The sequence below is a fragment of the Globicephala melas genome, chromosome 3 (assembly GCF_963455315.2).
Source record: "Globicephala melas chromosome 3, mGloMel1.2, whole genome shotgun sequence".
In the NCBI taxonomy this organism is placed as follows: domain Eukaryota; kingdom Metazoa; phylum Chordata; class Mammalia; order Artiodactyla; family Delphinidae; genus Globicephala; species Globicephala melas.
The window spans coordinates 108,557,713-108,581,683 of record NC_083316.1 but is presented as its reverse complement, the minus strand read 5'-3'; the positions used below and the strand labels follow the sequence as shown (position 1 = coordinate 108,581,683).

At 36.6% G+C, this 23,971-nt stretch overlaps 1 protein-coding gene across 7 annotated transcripts in view; it reads left to right on the top strand.

Moving 5' to 3' along the window:
• The window catches only part of RAPGEF6 (Rap guanine nucleotide exchange factor 6), a 217,805-nt gene that overhangs the window by 28,424 nt on the left and 165,410 nt on the right, over nt 1–23,971 (top strand). For 6 of the 7 annotated variants that reach the window (XM_030869700.2, XM_030869706.2, XM_030869699.2 and 3 more), the window contains one exon: nt 4,388–4,471. The exons of the other annotated variant lie outside the window; for it this stretch is intronic. In XM_030869700.2, coding sequence (XP_030725560.1) covers nt 4,388–4,471 — 84 coding nt within the window. The remainder of the gene's footprint in view (nt 1–4,387; nt 4,472–23,971) is intronic. 7 annotated transcript variants of the gene reach the window in all.

Genomic DNA, 23,971 nt, shown 5'->3' with positions numbered 1-23,971 from the left:
TTAGTGCTTCTCATGTCCTGTTTAAAAAAACAAGATCTTTCCCTTCCTCAAGATTATGAAGATATTCTTCTCTGTTTTTCTTCCAAAAATTTTGGCAACAGTGATCTCTTTCATTATATGTATGCAGCTGGTATAGAGAAATGGTATTAACTTCAGTGTTTCATTGCACACTGCGTTTGTCATTATTTCTAAGTACTGGATTCATATGGATTTTAATAGCTTTATTTGTTCATTTGTTGATTCATTCACTTACTATTAAATGTTTGTCTGCTATACATTATGCTTAGCCTGGTGTAGAGTGGTGGGAAGAAACGGGATTTGTCCTTATGAGTTTATTGTATAGTGGGGGAGAGAAAGTTAATTAAAATAGCTGCACATATTTAAGTGCTATCAAGGAAAAGTACAGATTTATAGATAAGTGGAACAGAATTGAGAACCCAGAAATAAACCCTTATATTTATAAACAGTTTCTGTGTGCTTTTTTTTTAATGGCCTTGTAGCTGTGTAGCTAAGATGTGCACACAATGTGGGTATAACACAACTGAGTATTAAAAAGGAACCACCAGTGAACAGTTTATTTTTGATGAAGGTACTAAAGCATTTCAATTGGGAAAGCATAGTTTTTTCAACAAATGGTGCTGGGGTGATTGAGTGTTTATATGCAAAAACTTAATTTAGATTCTTATCTTACACCGCACACAAAAATTAATGAGATATTCAGTTTACACCCATTAGAATAGCTACAGTTGCAGGCGTGCGAAATGGGTAAAGGGGATCACCTGTATGGTAATGGATGGAAACTAAATTTTTGATAGTGAGCATGCTGTAGGGTATACAGAAGTAGAAATACAATGTACATATGTTTTTTTGTTTTTTTTGTGGTACGCGGGCCTCTCACTGTTGTGGCCTCTCCCATTGCGGAGCACAGGCTCCAGACGGCTATGGCTGTGCGGCCAGGCTCAGCGGCCATGGCTCACGGGCCCAGCCACTCCGCGGCATGTGGGATCTTCGCAGACCGGGGCACGAACCCGTGTCCCCTGCATCGGCAGGTGGACTCTCAACCACTGCGCCACCAGGGAAGCCCTGTACATATGAAACATATGTTGTAAACCAGTGTTACTTCAATTAAAAATATATTTTAAAAAGTAGATGCAGTCAAGGGTAAAGAAGATGTGGCACATAGGTACAATGGAATATTGCTCAGCCATAAAAAGAAACAAAATTGAGTTATTTGTAGTGAGGTGGATGGACCTATAGTCTGTCCTACAGAGTGAAGTAAGTCAGAAAGAGAAAAACAAATAGTGTATGCTAACACATATATATGGAATCTAAAAAGAAAAGAAAAAGGTCCTGAAGAACCTAGGGGCAGGACAGGAATAAAGACGCAGATGTAGAGAATGGACTTAAGGACATGGGGAGGGGGAAGGGTAAGCTGGGACGAAGTGAGAGAGTGACATGGACATGTATACACTACCAAATGTAAAATAGGTAGCTAGTGGGAAGCAGCCGCATAGCATAGGGAGATCAGCCCGGTGCTTTGTGTCTACCTAGAGTGGTGGAATAGGGAGGGTGGGAGATGCAAGACGGACGAGATATGGGGAAATGTATATAGCTAATTCACTTTGTTATAAATTGGAAACTAACACACCATTGTAAAGCAATTATACTCCAATAAAGATGTTAAAAAAAAAAGTATCTGCAGTCTAAACATAACAAGTGTTGGTGAGGATATGGTGACACCTGGAATCGTCATATATTTGTGGTGCAGATGTAAGTATAGCCACTTTAGGAAACAGTTTGGCAGTTTCTTAAAATTTTACCATATGACCTAGTAATTCCACTTTTACATATTTACCCAAGAGAAATGAAAACACGTGCAGAGACCGTACATAGATGTTCTTAGTAGCACTATTCATACTAGCCTAAAACTCGACATAATTAAATTGTACAGTGAATAGATAGATAAAATGCTCTGCATCTGTATAGTGGAATACTATTTGGCAGTGTAAAAGGGAATAAAATGCTGCTACACACTACAACATGGACAAACCTCAAGCATATTATGCTAAATGGAAGAAGCAAGATAGAAACATCACATATTACATGATGCCATTTATACGAACTGTCCAGGAAAGACAAATCTATAGAGACAGAGCAGGTTATTGGTTACCTGGGGCAGGGATTGACTGCAAATGAGGCATAAGAGATCTCTTTGTGGTGATGTTTGCACAGTTCTTTTCAATATCATAAAAGTCATTGAATTGTGCACTTAAAATGAGTGAATTTGTGGTATATTGATTATACCTCAGTTAAGCTGTTTAAAAATTAGTATAAAGAGTTACCCAAATCTGTATTTGGCTGATCATAAACAAAGGAATTTCTAAAAAATGAATGTGGAAGTTAAGTAAAGAGTTTAAATTCAGATATTAGTGGAAGCAGAGAAAAGAATGTGTATAGTTGACCTTAACTGGGAAGCAGCATGATAGAAAGAGTGAAAATAAACCACTATGTTCAGTGCTTCGAGCAGAGAGGAAGAAACAGGAAGAGAGGGGTGTGGAGAGCCAGGTGGAGACCACCTTAATAGTTTTTGTTCTTTATTTTAGGAGCAGTGTGAAGCCTTTGAAAGGAGTAACATCTGACAAGATTAAATATGCCACTCTTCTCTAGGCTAAATTATTCTTAGATTCATTTGCTTGCAAAGAGAAAGGAGATAGCATGGCCACATGTTAAAAGACTTTCACTTTCCTTGTGTTTACTCACCAGATGCATTGCCAAACTGCTCTGAGAGTGGAATTCTCTGCAAGGTTTGAACAGTTTCTGATTCGTGAGCTGGCATGGCTCTCTTGGTAGTAGGAGTGAATTTCAGGATTTTTCCTCCGTTTATAGTAGAATTTGCTGAGAACTTTGTGACTGTTTCAGCAAAGTGAGATAAAAATTAGAGGCTTATGGTAGCATCCAATCATAACTTTCTTCTGTCTTGATTTTGGGCAGAATTTTCTTTTACTGATTTTTATTCCTTCTTGTGCAAAAGTCATGTTTCAAAAGAATTAGAAAGTAAAATTTCCAAACAAAGAACCTTAAGTAGGAGATTTTCAGCCATTTTTATCTTCCTTCTGTGAAGATGGAAGGGATGGATATAAAGAACTTTAAAGTATCTTCTGGAAACTTGATGATACTTTTTTCTTATGGTAGGCAATAGGATTCACCCAGAAAGCTCATCCTGGGTGCTATGTAGAGTGGTTTGGAGGCTTAGTTTTCTGGGTGGAGGATGGTACTATTCATTAAGAATGAAAAAAATGAAGCTTGAAAGAAATGATAGGTAGATTTTGAACATGTTGAAGTTGACTTGTGTGTTAGATATACAAGCTAACATGTCAAGTCGCTAGCCAGATAGATATACAGTTCTCCAGCTCAGAGGAAATGTTTGTTTTATAAAATTAGAATTGTCTACATATTGGAATTAATTGAAGTTTTAGGTATGGTAAATTAAAAATACTTTAGAGAAAGAGAAAAAGATTAGATTATAAAGTAACATCTAACAAGATTCTTGGTTTCCATTGGAGATTTAACTGAACTAAAAATGATGATGGACTTAAGTCATCTGATATTCTTTTATCCCTCAGACACACATAAAGTGAAAGATTGGGTAGGCATTTAATGTATTTCTGTCAGAATAAAATTTAAGAGAAAGAGGTAGATCCAAATTAGTTGAACATGAAGATGGAACATTGATAAACTTGTGAATTCCAAACAGTATTGTCTTTAATATACAGTAAGCTTGTAATATACATAAAAGTTATCAGAAATAGAATTTTTTTTTTTTAAGGTTTTTTTTTTTTTTGCAGTGCGCGTGCCCCACACTGTTGTGGCCTCTCCCGTTGTGGAGAACAGGCTCCAGACGCGCAGGCTCAGCGGCCATGGCTCACGGGCCCAGCCGCTCCGCGGCATATGGGATCTTCCCAGACCGGGGCACGAACCCGTGTCCCCTGCATCGGCAGGCGGACTCTTAACCACTGCGCCACCAGGGAAGCCCTAGAAATAGAATTTTTTAATATGCACATGTAGTACAATATTTAAGTTAATCTTCATCAAATGTGGTGATCCAGTACACAAAAATGAGGAATGGGAAGTTACTGATATAAATTAATAAGATAGAGCTAATAAACATACATTTCTGAAGCCTATATCTTAAGCTAGTGATTATGTAAGATATGAACATGGTCTGTATGAAACCTTAGGCAACAGGCAAAATTTCCAAGGAGAGTTAATTTTTAATGATTTATGATATTATTAGAATATTTTTCATGTTTTGTATTTTGTACTGAATCCATATACATGTGAATGTGTGTATTTATTTACTCATCTATTTACTTATTCATTTAAACAGTTCAGAAACTATTGCCAGATGTTGGTATATCCTGCTTTCTGGATCTGTGCTTATGAAAGACTCCATGGTTTTGCCTCCTTGCAGGTATGTTTACATTTGCTGTTTAGTGCATGTGATAGGCAAAGTTAGATTACAACTAGTTATTTTATTTCTTACGTTAAACTATTTTTATGTAGATGTGTATTTTCTCTTAGTAGGTGATACATTTTAGAAATGTCCTTGCTTTTTGGTACTATTTGAAGTACTTGGCAGGAATCAACTGATATTTCATATTTCTTGGGGGTATAATCTATAGTTTACACCATGGCATATAATACTGCTATTTGATCTTTAGTTGTATGTGAGATTTGATCTCATTTATCTGATGGTTTTGCATTCATTGCTGTTAGTTATAGGGAGGCAATATATCTTTATAGTTAAATCGTTTTTTAGAGTAATGCGAACTAGGCTAGTATCCTGATTTTGTCACTTATTAGTTTTATGACTTTGGACAAATTATAGTTTTCTTGTATGTAAGAGGATAATAATAGAACCTATTTAAAGTGCCTTATGAGGTTATAGCAAGCTACTACTCAAAGTTCTCAATGGAACTCTGTAAAAGTTGACATTCTAGAGCCAGACTGCTTGAGTTCACATCTTTGCTCTACTGTATAATACTTTTTGGACAAATTACTTAATCCCCTTGTGCCTCAGTTTCCTCATTTGTAAAATAGGGACAATAATAGGATGTATTTCATAGGCCAGCTTTGAGTAATAAATGAGTTCATATATATATAGAGAGAGAGAGTTCTTAGAACAGTGCCTGGCTGTTACAAGTAATTGTTAATTATCATCATCAGAATTATTAGGTAAAAGAAGAGTGGTTGGAAAGATGATCAGATATAGTATTCTTAGAGAATTTGGTCTGTTAGTAATTCTTAAGATTTTGGGGCCTCAAATTATAATTTTGTGACATAAAAATGTAATTTTTTGGTGACTTTCCCAATAATGTTGAGAAGAGATTTTTAGGCTTTTAAGGTAAGACTTCTAATTGCAGCTGAATTAATTTAGTTGCAAAACTATTAAATTTAAGTATCAAGGTACATTCTACTTGACAGATGGTACGAGACATCTCAGTTTTGATGCCATTTTTAAAGCCATGGTTTTATTCTTGAAACTTTATATCATCAACTTTTAGTTAAATGAAATCTGTACTTCTTGATTAGTAGTATAAAGCATATTGTTGACCTTTTTTACAAATAAAATACATAATAGTTCTTGGTTATTTAAGCCTTTTGGGTATTGTTCCTTTCTACTATGTTTCTGAAAGTCACTTTAGTGATTTGTAATGAGTTAGCTACTGACACAGAATAAGCTGGGTTGATAACTGACTACAGTTATATTTTAAGATTATTAGTATTGTTCTTTTGAATATTTTATCACCCTTTTCTGCTGTTAGGAATAGTCAAGGACTTTATGTAGCCATTAATCAGCCACAATAATTCACCATGAGTTTGTGATCAAGACAATGAAGTTTATCTTTTAAATAATTGATAGTATGAGTTTTTTTTTGTTTTGTTTTTTCTTTTTTTGAGCTGTACCACTCAGCTTGTGGGATCTTAGTTCCCTGACCAGGGATTGAACCTGGGCCCACGGCAGTGAAAGCACCAAGTCCTTACAACCGGACTGCCAGGGAACTCCTGATAGTAGGAGATTTTAAAACAATAAAGTCATGGAATGCTTTAATGTAACCATCATGAACTTCACAGCAAACATGATTGTAGAAGTCTATTTAATCGTTATTTAGAGAGCAGTTCCTAGGTAGGAGATTTATATTTTGTGTTTGAGAGATACTTGTATTAGGTTATTGTTAGGATTAAATGAGTCAATACAAATAAAATATGTAGAATAATGATTAGCATATATTAAGCATCGAATAATTTTTGGCTTCTGTTCATTATAATAGCGTTGGGATATGATCATTATGGTAATCAACAGATATGAGCAGTACCTAGTATAAGACAAGGAATAATAGTCGTTTTCTAGGTTATAAAAATACAGCCTATTTCTCTAGATATTAAGGTATTTGTTACTCCCTTATCAGTGAGTAGACAGAAACCACACAGTAATTTGAACAGGGACAGTTTAAAGAATTATTAACTACTTTAAGAAGTTAGGTACTAAGAAGGATAAAGGAACTAAGGGACAGAGTACCCAAGGAAGGAACAAACTTGAAAGGGGAGCCCTCTCCCCAAAACTGAAATTCAGAACTTGTTGGTGAATATGTTACTTGTAGCCCAATAGCTAATGGAGAAGTTCACTTGGTTGCCCTGGGCCAGAGCTGTCCACAGTTATTGAGTCAAGGCGGGCAGGAAGAGATCCTCTGACCAGGACCGGTAAGCAATAAAATCCTCCCTCACCCTCACCTGGCCCAGGGTGCAGATGGGCCCTGAGGCTGGAGATAGGACGTCCCTTTGCTTTACACACACATACCCCGCAGAGCAAAGAATACTTTCCTACTGCGGTGTCCTGGTACTAGCACCCTTTACTGACAGAGCTTTAACATTTCTAGCTGGCCAAAGGAGAATCTTGACTAAATCCAGATGCTTTATTACAAAGTAAATTTGAAACTGAGAGCAAATATATTTGAACTTGAGAGGCAATAAATGAATGGTACAGTCCACTCTCTTGGTTACTCAGTTTTCATTCTGAACACATTTGAGCTTCCATCCAACTCTGTTTCCACCCAACAAGATGTAGCTATCGTTCATATAAGTAAAGAAGTTCCTACTCTCTCCCCAAAATAAGGAGATGCACAGTCCCAACAGTCATTACTTGCTGTTGATTACATATTCCATCACAGTACTCTGAATATTCTATTAACTACAAACTACTTTGTAAAGTTCACCTCCAACAACTTACATATAAAATAAATATGGGGAAGAGAGGGAAGAAGAAAATGGTTAACGTTTACACAACTCCAGACATATACACAATATATAGTCCTTGTTTCTGTAACTGCTCACAAGCCCGTAGTTGGTATCTCTCGCGTCCTTTTTTTCACCACCCATTCAGTACTTCCGGCCTCAGCCAGAATTTCAGCTGTTCTGCGTTCTTTACCTGATGATGGGCACAAAACTTTCATTTCTGAAGGATCCTTAATTATCCTGCCCACCCCACCCCCCGTCTTTTGGTTGCCGTTAGTTTTCCGTTAACCTTTAACAGCGTACTTGAAAGTACTACAGGGAGCCTAAATGAACCCCCTGGGCTTCAGATGTAGTTCTCCTGGCCCCCATTGTATGCAGCAACTCAGTTTCTCCTTGGTGATTGGGATCAATCACTCAGGCCAGTAGAATAACCCCTTTTCCTGCCTTTTGGTTCAGCGGCCAGGTGGAAGTCTCTAATTCAGTGGAACCGTTGCTGTGTTTCCATAGCTAGACATAATCTAAGACTAAGAATCAAAACCAGCAGAGCTCACAGTTTTAGGGAGGGGAAGTAAAAGTTCTGTGAATGAGTTATTAAGTATAACACTGAGAAGAGCCACTCCTGTTTCCACGCCTTGAATATCAGACCCATGTATTCTGGCTGTTGGGGGAGACAAACCATTGCTGTACTTCTGCTGCTGCAAAATGAGTACCTTGATTGAAAATGATGCTGTCTAGAGTGCCGAGGCAATAGATAGGCATTTTGTGAGCCTGTGGATAGTGGTGCTGACAGAAGCATTATGGGCAGGAAAGGCAGATCATTTCCAGAATATGTGCCTGTTCCAGTGAGGACAAATATAGTCCTTCTCCATGATAGAAAAGGTCCAGTGTAAATAATCTGCCACTAGGTGACTAAATAGTCCTCCTGAGGAATGCTTCCATATCAGAGACTCAGTATTGGTTTCTGCTGTTGGCAGATTAGGTACCCAGCAGTAGCATTGGCAGTTGAGCCGCTGCATATTTTCCATCTCTGTCACAATAGCCACTTCATTTGTGGGCCCATTGAACAAGCACTGACTGGGGAGAAAGAGTTTGATTGACATCCATAGAGCATGTTATTTTGTTTACCTGTACAGTGGATGCCCTTTGTGCATTCACAGGGGACACAGGTATCTTCAAAGTCTGTATCCATTTTGAAAGAGGTCCTTCCATATACCTCTTCCCAGACTTCCTTGTTACCAGTCTTCCAGTCCTTTTCCTTCCGAGTCTCTGACTATTCAACCAAACCATTAGTAACTGCCCCCATGAATGTCTAGATATTGATCTAATAATTCTGGCCTCTCTCAATCCAGATAAAATGGACAACCAAATGTACTGCTTGAAGTTCTATTCCCTAGGAGGATTTTCCTTCACTACCTTCCTTCAGGGTAACCTTTGAGTAGGGCTGTCCACTTTGGGGTAGTACTAGCATGTTGTGCAGACTTATCTGTGAAATAGGCTCAGGTTTTTTCTTCTTCAGTCACCTGGTCATAAGGGACTCCCTGGGTGGGCATAGGCACAGATTGAGGTGGAGGAGGCAATGCAACAGGAATTGATGTTGAAGGAGTCTGAGCCACCTGCTCATGCAACTTATTCTGGACCTGGGTAAACTTGATCTCTTATATACCATATTTATTTGATAATAGATTGCTACTGCTCATGCCCAAGCCTTATGGCTAGGAATGCAGTTCATGATAGGAAGTTCAGGCTGCATAGTCACGTGATGTCCCATGGTTAGGCATTCAGCCTCTACCAACACCCAGTAGCAAGCCAGAAATTGTTTCTGGAAAGTAGAATGTTATTTGTAGAAGAGAGCATGGATATTTCAGAAATTCTAGAGACCTGTACTGTCATTCTCATATTAGTGCTTGTCGGACACTCCCTAGAATATCACTATTTGCCATGAACACTAAATAATCCATCATTGGATATGCTGGATCATAAGGCCCAAGTAGTAGAGTGGCTTCTACTGTGTCCTGAACTTGGCGGCAGCCTTATGGGCAACTCAGAAGATGGGTCAAAGTAGCACACTTTATGTGTTACCTCCAGAATCTGAGAAAACTAACCAAACATTGTGTCTCTTCTTTTGTGCTAGATGGTATGAGGTGCAGCAACTTGTATTTCACCTTGTAGGTGATATGTTGTCATGCCCCAAATTACGGAACTCCCAGAAATTTGACCGAGGGGGCAGGTCCTTGAATTTTTATAGCATTTATCACCTAAAATCTAGTTTGCATATATTTTAATGAAGCATCTAAAGTGCAGCCCCTTATCTTGTAATGAAGTTTTATATGTAATTTAAACCAATAAAATATATTTTACAGTTCACAATAAACAAAGAAAAGGAATAAATCAAATCTGAAATATCATTGTTTTTCTTTTGAAACGGATTTAGTTTTTTCTAGAATTGAGTGCATTTTCTATTTGTCACCGTAAATTTTCAGTGTAGCTCAAGAAAACAAGGACTTCATTACTGTGATTTTTATTTATTTATTTTTAAAATAAATTTATTTTTAAATTTTTGGCTGCATTGGATCTTCGTTGCTGTGTGCGGGATTTCTCTAGTTGTGGTGAGCAGGGGCTACTCGTCGTTGTGGTGCGTGGGCTTCTCATTGTGATGGCTTCTTTTGTTGCGGAGCATGGGCTCTAGGCGCCCGGGCTTCAGTAGTTGTGGCATGCAGGCTCAGTAGTTGTGGCTCACGGGCCCTAGAGCGCAGGCTCAGTAGTTGTGGCGCATGGGCTTATTTGCTCCGCGTTATGTGGGATCTTCCCGGACCAGGGCTCGAACCCATGTCCCCTGCATTGGCAGGCAGCTTCTTAACCACTGTGCCACCAGGGAAGTCCCATACTGTGATTTTAAATAAAATTTAATGCGTGTATTCATTGAAACATTCATTTATGCCGCAAATAAGCATTGATGGTCACCTCCATGTAAGACACTGGCATTAAGAAAAAAAGACTGACTTAACTTGGTGGAATGGGATGACTGCTTTGTTTATTTTTTTATTTTTTTTGACTGCTTTGTTTAAAAAGAGCCCTTATGTGACACGAGAAGAAAACTTTATTGGGGAGGCAACTGTGGAAATGGATTCTACAAATAAGCAGGATTAGGTTGGCAAAGAAGGAGGGAACAGGTACTTCAGTCAGAATATCTCAAGCACTGAGAGATAATTCATTTAGAAAATATTTATTGAGTACCTGCATGTGTCAGGCACTCTTCTAGTCATTGAGGTTGGGAAGGGTTAATCACCTTTCACCAGCACTGTAAATAGCATTGTCCTTTTTCTAAAGACGTAATTTTTAGAATAATATTTTTTTGACAAAGTAATGAATTTATACTGTTCGAAAGTCAAAACAGTATAACAAGTTGTACTTTAAGAAGTATTTTTCCCACTTTTATTATTATCCACGCCATTCAACCCACCTGTGTAGAAAGCTAACCACTTTTATTAATGTCTTACATATCTTTCTAGATTTTTTAAATATATGTGAACAAAAACAAATACATATTCTTATTTTTCCTATTTCTGACCCAAGTTGGAAGTTGATTCAGTAGTTTTAACTCCTTTATTGTGAAATAAATGGGGAAAAGTGCAGATAACCTAAATGTACATGTTAATAAATTAGTATAAATTGAACATTTGCCTAATCACTACCCTCAGATCAAGAAATTGAAATTTGTCAGCACCCTGGAAGGATCTTTGCTTGTCGTTTCTCAAATCAACTTTCTTGCTTTCCCCCCAAAGATCATCGTTGTCCTAAATTTTAATCAATCTTGAATAGCTATAGAATTTTAGCCTGAGGATATGTACTGTAGTTTAGTTTTGGTTACTTTTGAACTTAACAGGAATATACTCTTCCATTCTTTTTATATGCCTTCTTTGGCCTAGTGTTATGTTTATGAGATTCATCTGTGTTATGCATGTAGTTAGTTCATTCTCAGAGTATTTCATTGTTTCCATAGTTGAGGGCTATTAAAAGTAAAGCAGCTGTGAACATTCTTGTACATTAGATGCACATGTTACATTTCTGTAGGTATACCTATCAGAAAATTGTTGGCTTATAGGATGTGCCTGTTTTCAGCTTTAATTGTTCATTGCTGGTTGTATTCCAAAGTGGATGTACCAATTTACACACCCAGGAGCAGTGCATGAGAATTCCTATTGTTCCACATCCTTAACAACACTTAGTATTGTCATTTTTTATTTTTTTGACTGCTTAATTTCAGTTATTCTGTTGAGTGTGTTGTGTGTGTGTGTGTGTGTGTGTGTGTGTGTGTGTGTATCTCTTAGTTTTGCTTTGCATATTACTGCTTGTTGATGAGTGAGTACATTCTCATTTAAATAACCTCTTTTGTAAAGTGCTTCTTCAAGTCTGTTCCTCATTTTTCTAATGCATTGTGTTTTTGTTATTGAGATGTGGAAATTCTTTGTGTATTCTGAATAAAAATTCTTGCTTGGTTATTTATATTACACATATCTTTTCCCTACTCTGTGCCTTGTATTATTTATTCTTTTAGTAATGTCTTTGGATGAGCACAAGTTCTTAACTCTAAATAGAGCAATTCAGTCTTTTCCTTTTTGTCTTCTTTGCTTAAAAGATATTTCTGTAGCTGAGATCATGAAGGTATCTTCCTTTTTTACTTTCTAGAATTTTTCTCGTTTTTCTTTCACATTTAGACCTGTAGTCTACTTAGAATTGGTTTTTGAGTATGGCATAGTGTTGCATGATTTTCCATGTGGATTCCTGTATGTTCTTCTCCCACTCTCATTCAGTGCCACCTTTTTCAAAAATCAAATATCCACATGTTTGTGTGCCTACTTCTGGGCTCCTATTCCATTATGTTTTGTTTATCCTGCTTGAATACCACATTGTTGTAATTATCATAGCTTTATAATGTGTCTTGAAGTTTAATAGAGAAACTATCAGTGAGAAACTGCTGAACTGTGTTTCACAGTGGTTGTACCATTTTAGACTCCTACCAGCAATGGATAAGAGTTTTGTTCCTGTTTTTACGTAGTCATCAACATGTGGTGTCCCCAGTCTTAGTTTAGCTATTCTAGTCACTGTGAATTAGTTTTAATTTTCGTTTTCCTGCTGAATAATGATATTGAGCACTTTTCCTTGTGCTTATTGGCCATTGCTTCCCCTATATTCTTTTGTGAAGTATCTCTTTAAGTTTGTGTGTGTGTGCGCGTGCGTGCCTGTTTTAAGGTTGAGTTATTAGTCTTTATTATTGTAGAAATCTGGAATACATTCATGATGCAAGCTGACAGGTATTGCATGCATTTTTATCTCATTTGATTTGCATTTTCAGTTTCTTAAGTCTATCCTATTTAACAACTTTATTAAGGTATAATTGACATAAACTAAACTGCACATATTTAAAGTTATAATTTGATAAGTTTGACATATGTATACACCCATAAAACTACCAATAAAGATAGTGAACATGTCCAACCCCATCAGAATTTCCTCAGGCCTCTTTGTAAACCTTGCTCATCCTTCCTTGCTCTGTCCCTTCATCCCTAGAGATCACTGAATCACTGTTATTTTTTTGGGGGGGGGTGTCACTATAAATCAGTTTACATTTTTTAGAATTTTATATAGGTGAAGCATATAATATGTACTCTTCTCTGGTTTCTTACACTCAATAAAATCATGTTGAGGTTTATCCATGTTATGCATATCAATATTTAACTTTTATTGCAGTATCCTTTTTTTGGATATATCACTATTTGTTTAGCATTCAACTACTGGTGGACATTTAGGTTTTATCCTATTTTTAACTAGTGTTGCTATGAACATTTGTGTCCAAGTCTTCATATGGACATATGCTTCCATTTCTCTTGAGTAAATTTTTAGCAATGGAATAGCTGGGTTAGAAGTCTTCATGTAGACACATACTTTGATTTATTTTGAGTATATACCTAGGAATAGCTAGTGATGTTATTATAGTCTATAGTTAAACATCCAGCAGCGCATGAGAGTTCCAGCTGTTCCGCATCATATCCTTACTAACACTTGGTAAGGTCAGTATTTTTAAGTTAACATATTGTAATTTGTATGTGGTGATATCTGATTGTGATTTAAATTTGCATTTTCCTAAAGACTAATGATGGTGGGCATCTTTTCTTGTGCTTATTTGTCAATCATACATCTTTTGTGAAGTGTCCTTTTGAATCTTGCCCATTTGGGGAAGGATGGCTTATGTGTGTGGGGGGTGGGGGCGTTGGCAGAGTTGTTTAATTTCTTATTTTTGAGTTTCAGAAGTTCTTTATATATGCCGTATACAAGTCCTTTTTTTTTTTTTTTTTTTTTTTTTGTGGTACGCGGGCCTCTCACTGTTGTGGCCTCTCCTGTTGCGGAGCACAGGCTCTGGACACGCAGGCTCAGTGGCATGGTTCACGGGCCCAGCCGCTCCGCGGCATGTGGGATCTTCCCGGACTGGGGCACGAACCCGCGTCCCCTGCATCAGCAGGCGGACTCTCAACCACTGCGCCACCAGGGAAGCCCTACAAGTCCTTTAACAGATGTGTAACTTGCAAATATTTTCTGCCAATCTGTGGATTGTGTTTTTCATCTGTTAATTGTTTTTCAAAGTGCTGAAGAACTTAATTTTGATGAAGTGCAGTTTATCAAGTTTTTTTTTCTTTAATGAACTGTGCTTTTGTTGTATGTAAGAAATCTTTTATTAACCCAAGGTCACTAAGAATTATCTTCTATAATTTCTTCTGCAAATTTTATAGTTTTAGATTTTACTATAATCTGTTTAGGTCTGTGATCTACTTAGAGCTAGTTTTTTTACATGGTGTGATATATGGATCTAATTTCAGTTTTTTACCTATGCATATTCAATTAGTCCAGCAGTATTTGTTGACAAAACTATCCTTTCTCTGAATTACCTTTGTATATTTGTTAAAAATTTTTTTTTTGGGTGTGAACTTTTTTTTTTGAATTTTTGAATTTTATTTACTTTTCTATACAGCAGGTTCTTATTAGTTACCCATTTTATACATATTAGTGTATATATGTCAATCCCAATCTCCCAGTTCATCCCACCACCAACACTTCCCCCACACCAGTTTCCCCCATTGATGTCCATATGTTTGTTCTCTACATCTGTGTCTCTATTTCTGCCCTGCAAACCGGTGATCTCAACTTTTTATTTTATATTTGTTTAAATTTAATTGATTTATTTTTCTACCTGGTGCCAGTACCACATTATCCTGACAACTGTAGCTTTATCATAAATGACAGAATAAGGTAGTATGGGTCCTCCAACTTCGCCAAGTTCTTTTGGTTACTATAGGTTTTTTATAATTCCATATGAATTTTGGAATCAGTTTGTTAATTAAAAAAAAAAAGCCTGGGATTTTGTTGGGGAATGCATTGAATCTTTAGACCAGTTTGGGGAATGTTGACATTTTAACAGTCAACTCTTGAACCATGAACAAGGTGCATCACTCTTATTAACTTAGGTCTTCTTAAATTTCTCACGGCAACGTTTTGTAGTATTCAGTGTTCAGGTGTTGCATATGTTGATCTTATATTTTATATCCTAACTAAATTCATATATGAGTTCCAGTAGCTGTTTTATAGGTTTTTAGGATTTTCTAAATAAGTGATTTTGTCATCTGTGAATAGACAGTTTTGCTTCTTTCTTTTCCTAATGTGAATGCCTGCCCCTTCTCCCACACCTGTTTTCCTGCCTTGTTGCACTGGGAAGAAACTACAGTACAATGTTGAAGAGACATAGTAAAAGTAGACATCTTTTACTTGTTCTCAGTCCAAAAGGGGAGTTGGTGATGGAAAGGTGGAAACATTGAGTTTTTCACCAAGTATAATCATAACTCTAAATTTTTCGTAGATGTCCTTTATCTAGTTGCCTGTTTGTAATCTCTGCTTTCCTGCACCCTCATCATTAGGCAACCACTGCTCTGCTTTCTGGCATATAGATCAGTTTACTATTTTATATAATTCCTACTATTTTATATAATTGGAATAATATGTTGTATAGTTTTTTATAGCTAAGATTTTTCACTTAGCATAATGTTTTGGGGATTCCTTCATGTTGCTGTGTATATCAGTAGCTCATTTTGTAAATTTGCTCAGTATATTCCATTGTGTGGATATACCACAAGGTATTTATCCATTCATCTATCGAAAGACATGAAGTTTGTTTCCATTTTTTGGCTGTTACAAATAAAGCACCTGTGAACATTTATGTACAAATCTTTGTATGAAAAGGTGCTTTTTTTTTCCTTAAGTAAATACCTAGGAATACAGAGGCTGAGTTGTATCGTAGATATGTTTAACTTTTTAAAAAAACTGCCAAAATGTTTTGTTGAGTGGTATTATCATTTACATTCCCACTCCAGTTTTTGAGAATTCCATTTGCTCGGCATCCTCTTCAACACTTGAAATGATGGTCAGTCTTTTAATTTTAGCTATTCTGGTGTGAATGTAATGAGATCTCATTTTGGTATAAATTTTCATTTCCATGATAACTAATCATATTTAGCATTTTTGCATGTAGTTATTGACCATTCATGTATCTTTTGTGGAAAGTTGACTCAATTCCTTTGAGGTGGTCTTTTTATTTTTGAGTTATATTAGTTATTTATATATCATACATAAAAGCTCTTTGTGAGTTATGTGTATTGCAGATATTTTTCCCAGATTGTGTCTTGCCTTTTTATTTTTCAGTGGTAACTTCTTTAAGTGTGATATCGTCCAAAGGATGATTTTTTTCCTTTTATTTGAAGTACTTATGTGTTTTAACTAATCTTTGCCTACTCCAAGTTTGTAAATATTTTCTTTTGTATATTCGTAGTTTTCTTTTTTAATAAGAGTTTTATTTATATATTTATCTTTGGTTGTGTTGGGTCTTTGTTGCTGAGTGTGGGCTTTCTCTAGTTGCATCAAGTGGGGGCTACTCTTCGTTGTGGTGCACGGGCTTCTCATTGCGGTGGCTTCTCTTGTTGCAGAGCATGGGCTCTAGGTGCGTGGGCTTCAGTAGTTGCAGCATGCAGGCTCAGTAGTTGTGGCTCACGGGCTCTAGAGCACAGGCTCAGTAGTTGTGGTGCGCGGGCTTAGTTCCTCCGCAGCATGTGGGATCTTCCCGGACCAGTGATCGAACCTCTCCGCATCCCCTGCATTGGCAGGCGGATTCTTAACTGCTGCATCACGAGGGAAGTCCCAGACAGTTTTCTTAAAATAGCTTTACTGGTGTGTAATCTACATAGCATAAAATTCACCCATCGTGGGCTTCCCTGGTGGCGCAGTGGTTGAGAGTCCGCCTGCCGATGCAGTGCTCCGGTCCGGGAGGATCCCACATGCCGCAGAGCGGCTGGGCCTGTGAGCCATGGCCACTGAGCCTGCACGTGCGGAGGCTGTGCTCCGCAACGGGAGAGACCACAGCAGTGAGAGGCCTGCGTATTGCAAAAAAAAAAAAAAATTCACCCGTCATAAGTTTACAGTTTAATACTTTATAATTAATGTATACATTGGTGCACCACAGTTTTAGAAGACTTCCATTACTTGAAAAAGTTCCTCATGCTCTTTTGCAGTTAATCTGATACACTTTCTGTCTCAATATCTACCTCCTGCAAATATTTAAAAGTGGTATTTTGTTTTGACTTTTTTCACTTAGCATAATGTTTTTGAGGTTCATCCCTGTTTTAGCCCATAACAGCTGTAGCTTTTCCTTTTTTTAAATTGTTAAATTGTATTTTATTCTATAAAGTTTCACATTTTGTCTAGCTATTCATGAGATGAAAATTTTGAAAGTTTTTATTGTTTTATTTTTGGGGCTTTTATGGATAATGCTGCTATAAAGATTCACATACAAGGCTTTACATGGGCTGTGTATTTTTGTTTCTTTTGTAGATATCCGGGGGTGGAACTTCTGTGTCGTATAAATATATATTTAAGTTTTGAGGAAAGGGGCAAATTGCTTAAAAGATGACTATTATTTTACATACTGACCAGGAACATATCATGGATGTAGTTTTTCTACACCTTCTCCATCACTTGATATTGACAGTCTTTTGATTATTACCATTCTAATATGTGGTTAACAGTATCTCAGTGATTTAAACTTGCGTTTCAGTAGTGACTAGTATTGTTGAGGATATTTTCATGTGCTTATTAAGCATTCCTATACCTTTGTTGAAATGTCTGTTCAAAGTGTTTCTCCATTTTTCATTTATATTGTCTGTCTTATCAAGTTGTAGGAATTTATATGCTTTGGATACAAGTTTTTTATGAGATGTATGATTTTTAATTGTGTTTTTTTTTTGTCTTATCAAGTTTTAAGAACTTTGATGTTTTGGATACAAGTTCTTTATCAGATATATGATTTGTGTGTATTTTCTTTTTTCTGTGGCATGTCTTTTCCTTTTCTTCATAGTATCTTTTGAAGCACAAATATTTTGCATTTTGATGAAATTCAATTTATTGTTTTTTTCTTTAGAGGATTGAGGTTTTGGTGTCATATCTAAGAAATCTTTGTTTAACCTAATCTCACAATTATTTTCTCTTATGATTCTTTTCTACAAAGTTTTCAGTTTCAGCTGTTATATTTTGGCCTGTGTCTATTATAACTTCACTTTTGTTTTTGTTTTTGTTTCTGTTTCTTTTTGTTTTTGCTTAAGGATAGCCAGTTGACCCAGTGCCATTTGATGAAAAGGCATTGAATTGCCTCAGTACCTTTGTTGAAAATCAGTAGACCATATATATGTTTGTTTATTCTGAACTAATATTTACTCTGTTCCATTTAACTATTTTTCTATCTTGGTACCAATCTGCTGTATTAATTATTGTGGCTTGTTGTAAGTTGTCAAATCAGTATTGTAGGTCTCACAACTTTGATCATTTTTAGAATGGTTTTGATTATTTTAGGTCCTTTGTTTTTCCATATAGATAAAAGGATCTGCTTGTTGATTTATAAATCCTGATAGGTTTTTCATAAGAAATGATTTATTGTTTATTTCAAAATAGGCTGTGTTTTTTACAGCAATTTTAGGTTTACAGCGTGGAACAGAAGGTATGGAGATTTTTCATATACTCTCTGCCCCTACTCATGCATAGCCTACACCATTATGAACTTCTCTCACCGAAGTGGTACATTTGTTATGGTTGATGAACCTGCATTGCCACATCATTATCACCCAAAGTACATAGTTTATGATAGGGTTCACTCTTGGTATTGTACATTCTGTGTTTGGACAAATATATTTCCACCATTATATTGGGTTGGCCAAAAGTTTAATTCATTTTTTTCTCATAAGATGGCTCTAGTAGCACTTAGTTGTCTTAAACTTCATTCGAAGCAATTTTGTTAGATTGTATGTGACAGCTGTCATATCAGCGTGCATTTTTTAAAAACTTATCAAAATTGGTGAATTCTTGTGCAGCCATTTTAACATTGAAGATGGAAGAAAAAAGCAACATTCTTTGTCATATTATGCTTTATTATTTCAAGAAAGGTAAAAACACAACTGAAACACACAAAAAGATTTGTGCAGTGTTTGGAGGAGGTGCTGTGACTGATCGAACACGTCAAAAGTGGTTTGTGAAGTTTGATGCTGGAGATTCCTTGCTGGATGATGCTCCACGGTCAGGTAGACCAGTTGAAGTTGATAGTGATCAAATCGAGACATTAATTGAGAACAGTCAACATTATACCTCGCAGGAGATAGCCAACATATTCAAAATATCCAAATCAAGTGTTGAAAATCATTTGCACCAGCTTAGTTATGTTAATCGCTTTGATGTTTGGGTTCCAGATAAGTTAAGCAAAAAAACCCTTTTTGACCATATTTCTGCATGTGATTCTCTACTTAAACGTAATGAAAACGTTCCATTTTTAAAACAAATTGTGATGGGAGATGAAAAGCGGATACTGTACAATAACGTGGAACAGAAGAGATCGTGAGGCAAGCGAAATGAACCACCACCAACCACACCAAAGGCAGGTCTTCCAAAGAAGGTGATGTTGTGTATATGGTGGGATTGGAAAGGAGTCCTCTATTACAAGCTCCTTCCGGAAAACCAAACGATTAATTTCAACTAGTACTGCTCCCAGTTAGACCAATTGAAAGCAGCACTTGATGAAAAGTGTCCAGAATTAGTCAACAGAAAGCGCATAATCTTCCATCAGGATACCACAAGACCGCATGCTTTTTTTTATGACCAGGCAAGAACTGTTACATCTTGGCGGGGAAGTTCTCATTCATCTGCCGCATTCACCAGACATGACACCTTCTGATTTCCATTTATTTCGGTCTTTACAAAATTCTCTTAATGGAAAAAATTTCCATTTTCTGTAAGACTGTAAAAGGCACCTGGAACAGTTCTTCGCTCAAAAAGATAAAAAGTTTTGGGAAGATGGAATTATGAAGTTGCCTGAAAAATGTCAGAAGGTAGTGGAACAAAACAGTGAATACGTTGTTCAATAAAATTTTTGGCAAGAATGAAAATGTGTCTTTTATTTTTACTTAAAAGCCGAAGGCACTTTTTGACCAACCCAATAGTATCGTACAGAGTAGTTTCGCAGCCCTAAAATTCCTCTGAGTTCTACCTGTTAATTCCTCCCTTCCGCCAACCCCTGGCAACCACTGCCTTTCATTGTATTCATAGTTTTGCATTTTCCACAGTGTCATATAGTTGAAATCATACCCGTATGTAGTGTTTTCAGATTCGGTTCTTTCACTCAGAAATATACATATAAGTTTCATCCATGTCTTTTCATAGCTTAACAGCTCATTTCTTTCAGCACTGAATAATAGTCTGTCATCTGAATGTACCATAGTTTATTTATCCATTCACATGCTGAAGGATATCTTGGTTGCTTCCAAGTTTTTACGGTTATGAATAAAGTTGCTGAAACATACAGGTGCAAGTGTTTCTGTGGACATAAATTTTCAACTCCTTTGGTAAATACCCAGGGAACATAATTACTGTCATGTGGTAAGAATATTTTTAGTTGTGTAAGAAATTGCCAAGCTGTCTTCCAGAGTGGCTGTACCATTTTGCATTGTTAGCAGCAGTGAATGAGAGTTCTTGTTGATCCACATCCTAGCCAGCATTTGGTGTTGTCAGTGTTCTTGATTTTGGCCATTCTCGTAAGGCGTAGTGGTATCTTGTTGCTTTAATTTGCACTTCCCTAATGACATATGATAAGGAACATTATTTAATGTGCTTACTTGTCATCTGTATATCTTCTTTGGTGGAGTGTCTGTTAAGGTCTTTGGCCCATTTTTTAATTATGTTGTTTGTTTTCTTATTGTTGTTTTAAGAGTTATTTGTATGTTTTAGATAACAGTCCTTTATAGTAAGCCCCCTACATATGAATGAGTTCTGGTCCAAGAGTGCATTCGTAAGTCCAATATGTTCTTAAGTCCAACAAAGTTAGCCTAGGTACCCAACTAACACAATCAGCTATATAGTACTGTACTGTAATAGGTTTATAATACTTTTCACACAAATAATACATAAAAATCAAACACAAAAAATAAAACATTTTTAATCTTACAGTACAGTACCTTGAAAAGTACAGTAGTACAGTACAACAGCTGGTGCTTCTTAGCAGTACCAGCTACATCACTGCTGCTTTTACACTTGCTTCTGGACATCCTGGGCTTGAAATAAAGATACTGTACTACTGTACTCTATACGTACTGCACAGTAAAGTACAGAAAAGCACAGCCACTTGTAGAGGATGCACGCACGGGACAGTGTATGCCAGACAGGTGAACTAACTTACGTGATTGGACATGCAAACACACGTTCGCATCTTTGAAAGTTCACGCTTGACGGTCCATATGTAGGGGGACTTATTGTATCAGAATTACCTTTTCAAATATTTTCTCCCAGTCTGTGGCTTGTCTTACTCTTTTAACTATGTGTTTTGTAGAGCAGAAGTTTTTAATTTTAATGAAGTTCAGCTTCTCTATTAGTACTTTATGTATCATGCCTTTAGTATTGTAGTTGCAAAAGTCGTTGCTATAGCCAGAGTCATCTAGGTTTTCTCCTGTGTTATCTTCTAGAATTTTATACTTTTGCATTTTTCCATTTAGGTCTGTGGTCCATTTTGAGTTAATTTTTGTGAAGTGTGTGTCTAAATTATTTTTTTACATGTGGATATACAGTTGTTTCAGCATCATTTGTTAAAAAGATTAACTTTGCTCCAATATGCTGCCTATGCTCCTTTGTCGAAGATCAGTTGACTATATTTATTGAGGTCTATTCCTGGACTCTCTATTCTGTTCCATTTATGTATTTTTTCACCATTACCACACTGTCTTGATTACTATAGCTTTGTGGTAAATCTAGAAGTCTGGTAACATCAGCCCTTTATTTTGTTCTTCTCTTTCAATGTTGTGTTGACTATTTATCCACAAAATAACTTTCTGGAATTCTGACTGGGATTGTGTTAGGTCTATAAATCAAGTGGGAAGTACTGACATCTTCACAACATTGAGTCTTCCTGTCCATGAACATGGACTATTTCTTCATTTATTTAGTTCTTTGATATTTTTTTCCGGAGTTTTGTAATTTTCATCATACAGATTTTATGTAGATTTTGTTAGATTTTTACCATAGTACAGTTGACCCTTGGAGAACACTGGTTTGAACTACGCAGGTCAACTTACACGTAGATACTTTTCACTAAATTCTGCAGTACTACAGGATTTGAGGTTGATTGCATTAGCAGATGTGGAACTGCCGGTATGGAGGGCTGAACTCAGATTTTTGACGGAGGAAGTTTTGGCACCCCTAACCCCTGCGTTGTTCAAGGGTCAACTATTTCATTTTGGGGGGATACTAATGCAGATGGCATTGTGTTTTTTATTTCAAATTTTACATGTTCTTGCTGGTATATAGGAAAGCAGTTAACTTTTGTATATTAACCTTGTATCCTGCAACCTTGCTATAATGACTTATTAGTTTTAGGAGTTTTCTTTGTCAGTTTTTTCAGGTTTTCTCCATAGATGATCATGTCATCTGAGAACAAGGACAGTTTTATGTCTTCCTTCCCATCTGTATACCTTTTATTTCCTTATCTTATTATATTAGCTAGGACTTCCAATACCATCTTGAAAGCGGTGGTTGAGAGGGAACATCATTACTAAGTTCCTGTTCTTGGTAAAGCATTGAGTTTCTCACCATTAAGTGGGATACTAGCTGTTGGTGCTTTGTTGATAGTCATTATCAAGTTGAGGAAGTTCCCCTCCATTCCTGGTTTATTGAGAGTTTTATCATGATTGGGTGTTACTTATGGAATGGGAAGGAAGAAATAAAACTGCCTTTACCAGTTTCTGTATGTAGAAAGCTTTAAGGACCTACAAACTTAACTACTAGAACTTAGAGTATATCAGGGTCACAGGATATAAGATCAATGTATAAAAACCAATTGTATTTCTTTATACTAGCAATGAATAAAATAAAAATGAAATTAAGGAAACAGTGCCATTCAGAATAGCATCAAAAAGAAAAAATATTAAGTAATTTAACAATTAATTAAAATTTAATTAATTTTATAAAGTGTAAAACTTATACAGTAAGTCCCCTACATACAAACGAGTTCCATTCTGAGAGCTTGTTTGTATAAGTCCAACAAAGTTAGCCTAGGTTCCCAACTAACACAGTCAACTATATAGTACTGTACTATAGTAGGTTTATAATACTTTTCGCACAATTAATACACAAAAAATAAAGAAAACATTTTTAATTTTACAGTACAGTACCTTGAAAAGTACAACAGTACAGTACCAGCTACATCACCACTGCTTTTATGCCTACTTCCGGACATCCTGGGCTTGAAATAAAGATACTGTACTACTGTACTTTATACAGTACTATACAGTAAAGTACATAAAAGCACAACCACTTGTAGAGGATGCACGCACATGACAGTGTGTGCCAGGCATGTAAACTAACTTATGTGATTGGACATGCAAACCCATGTTCCCATCTTTGAAATTTCACAACTTGAAGGTTTGTATGAGAGGACTTACTGTAAAATGAAAAATGTAAAATATTACTAAGTGAAATTAAAGAAGATATAAATATATGTAGAAACAATCCATGTTCATACACTGGAAGATGAAATATTATTAAGTGCAAGTCTCCCCAAATTAATCTGTAGATTCAAAATATTCCTGGACTTCCCAGTTTCCACTAGGCCATGTAAGAATCTTGGAAACTGCCACTCTGTCCTAATAACAAGTAAAAAGTTGAACTGAAAAATCAGTAACCTTTCTTAGATCCATAAGGGAAGTGAGGTAACAAGGGCAATCTGCTGTCCCCAAATTACAATGACAGACAGACACAGAAAATCAAAATTTAAAGCAGCAGTCTCTGAGGGAGCTAGTGCCAGGGTAGGGAAAATTGAACTGTAATTGTTTTTTGTTTTTTGTTTTCATGGTACGCGGGCCTCTCACCATTGTGACCTCTCCCGTTGCGGAGCACAGGCTCCGGACGCGCAGGCTCAGCGACCATGGCTTACAGGCCCAGCCGCTCCGCGGCATGTGGGATCTTCCCGGACCGGGGCACGAACCTGTGTCCCCTGCATCGGCAGGCGGACTCTCAACCACTGCGCCACCGGGGAAACCCCAATTGAACTGTAATTGAT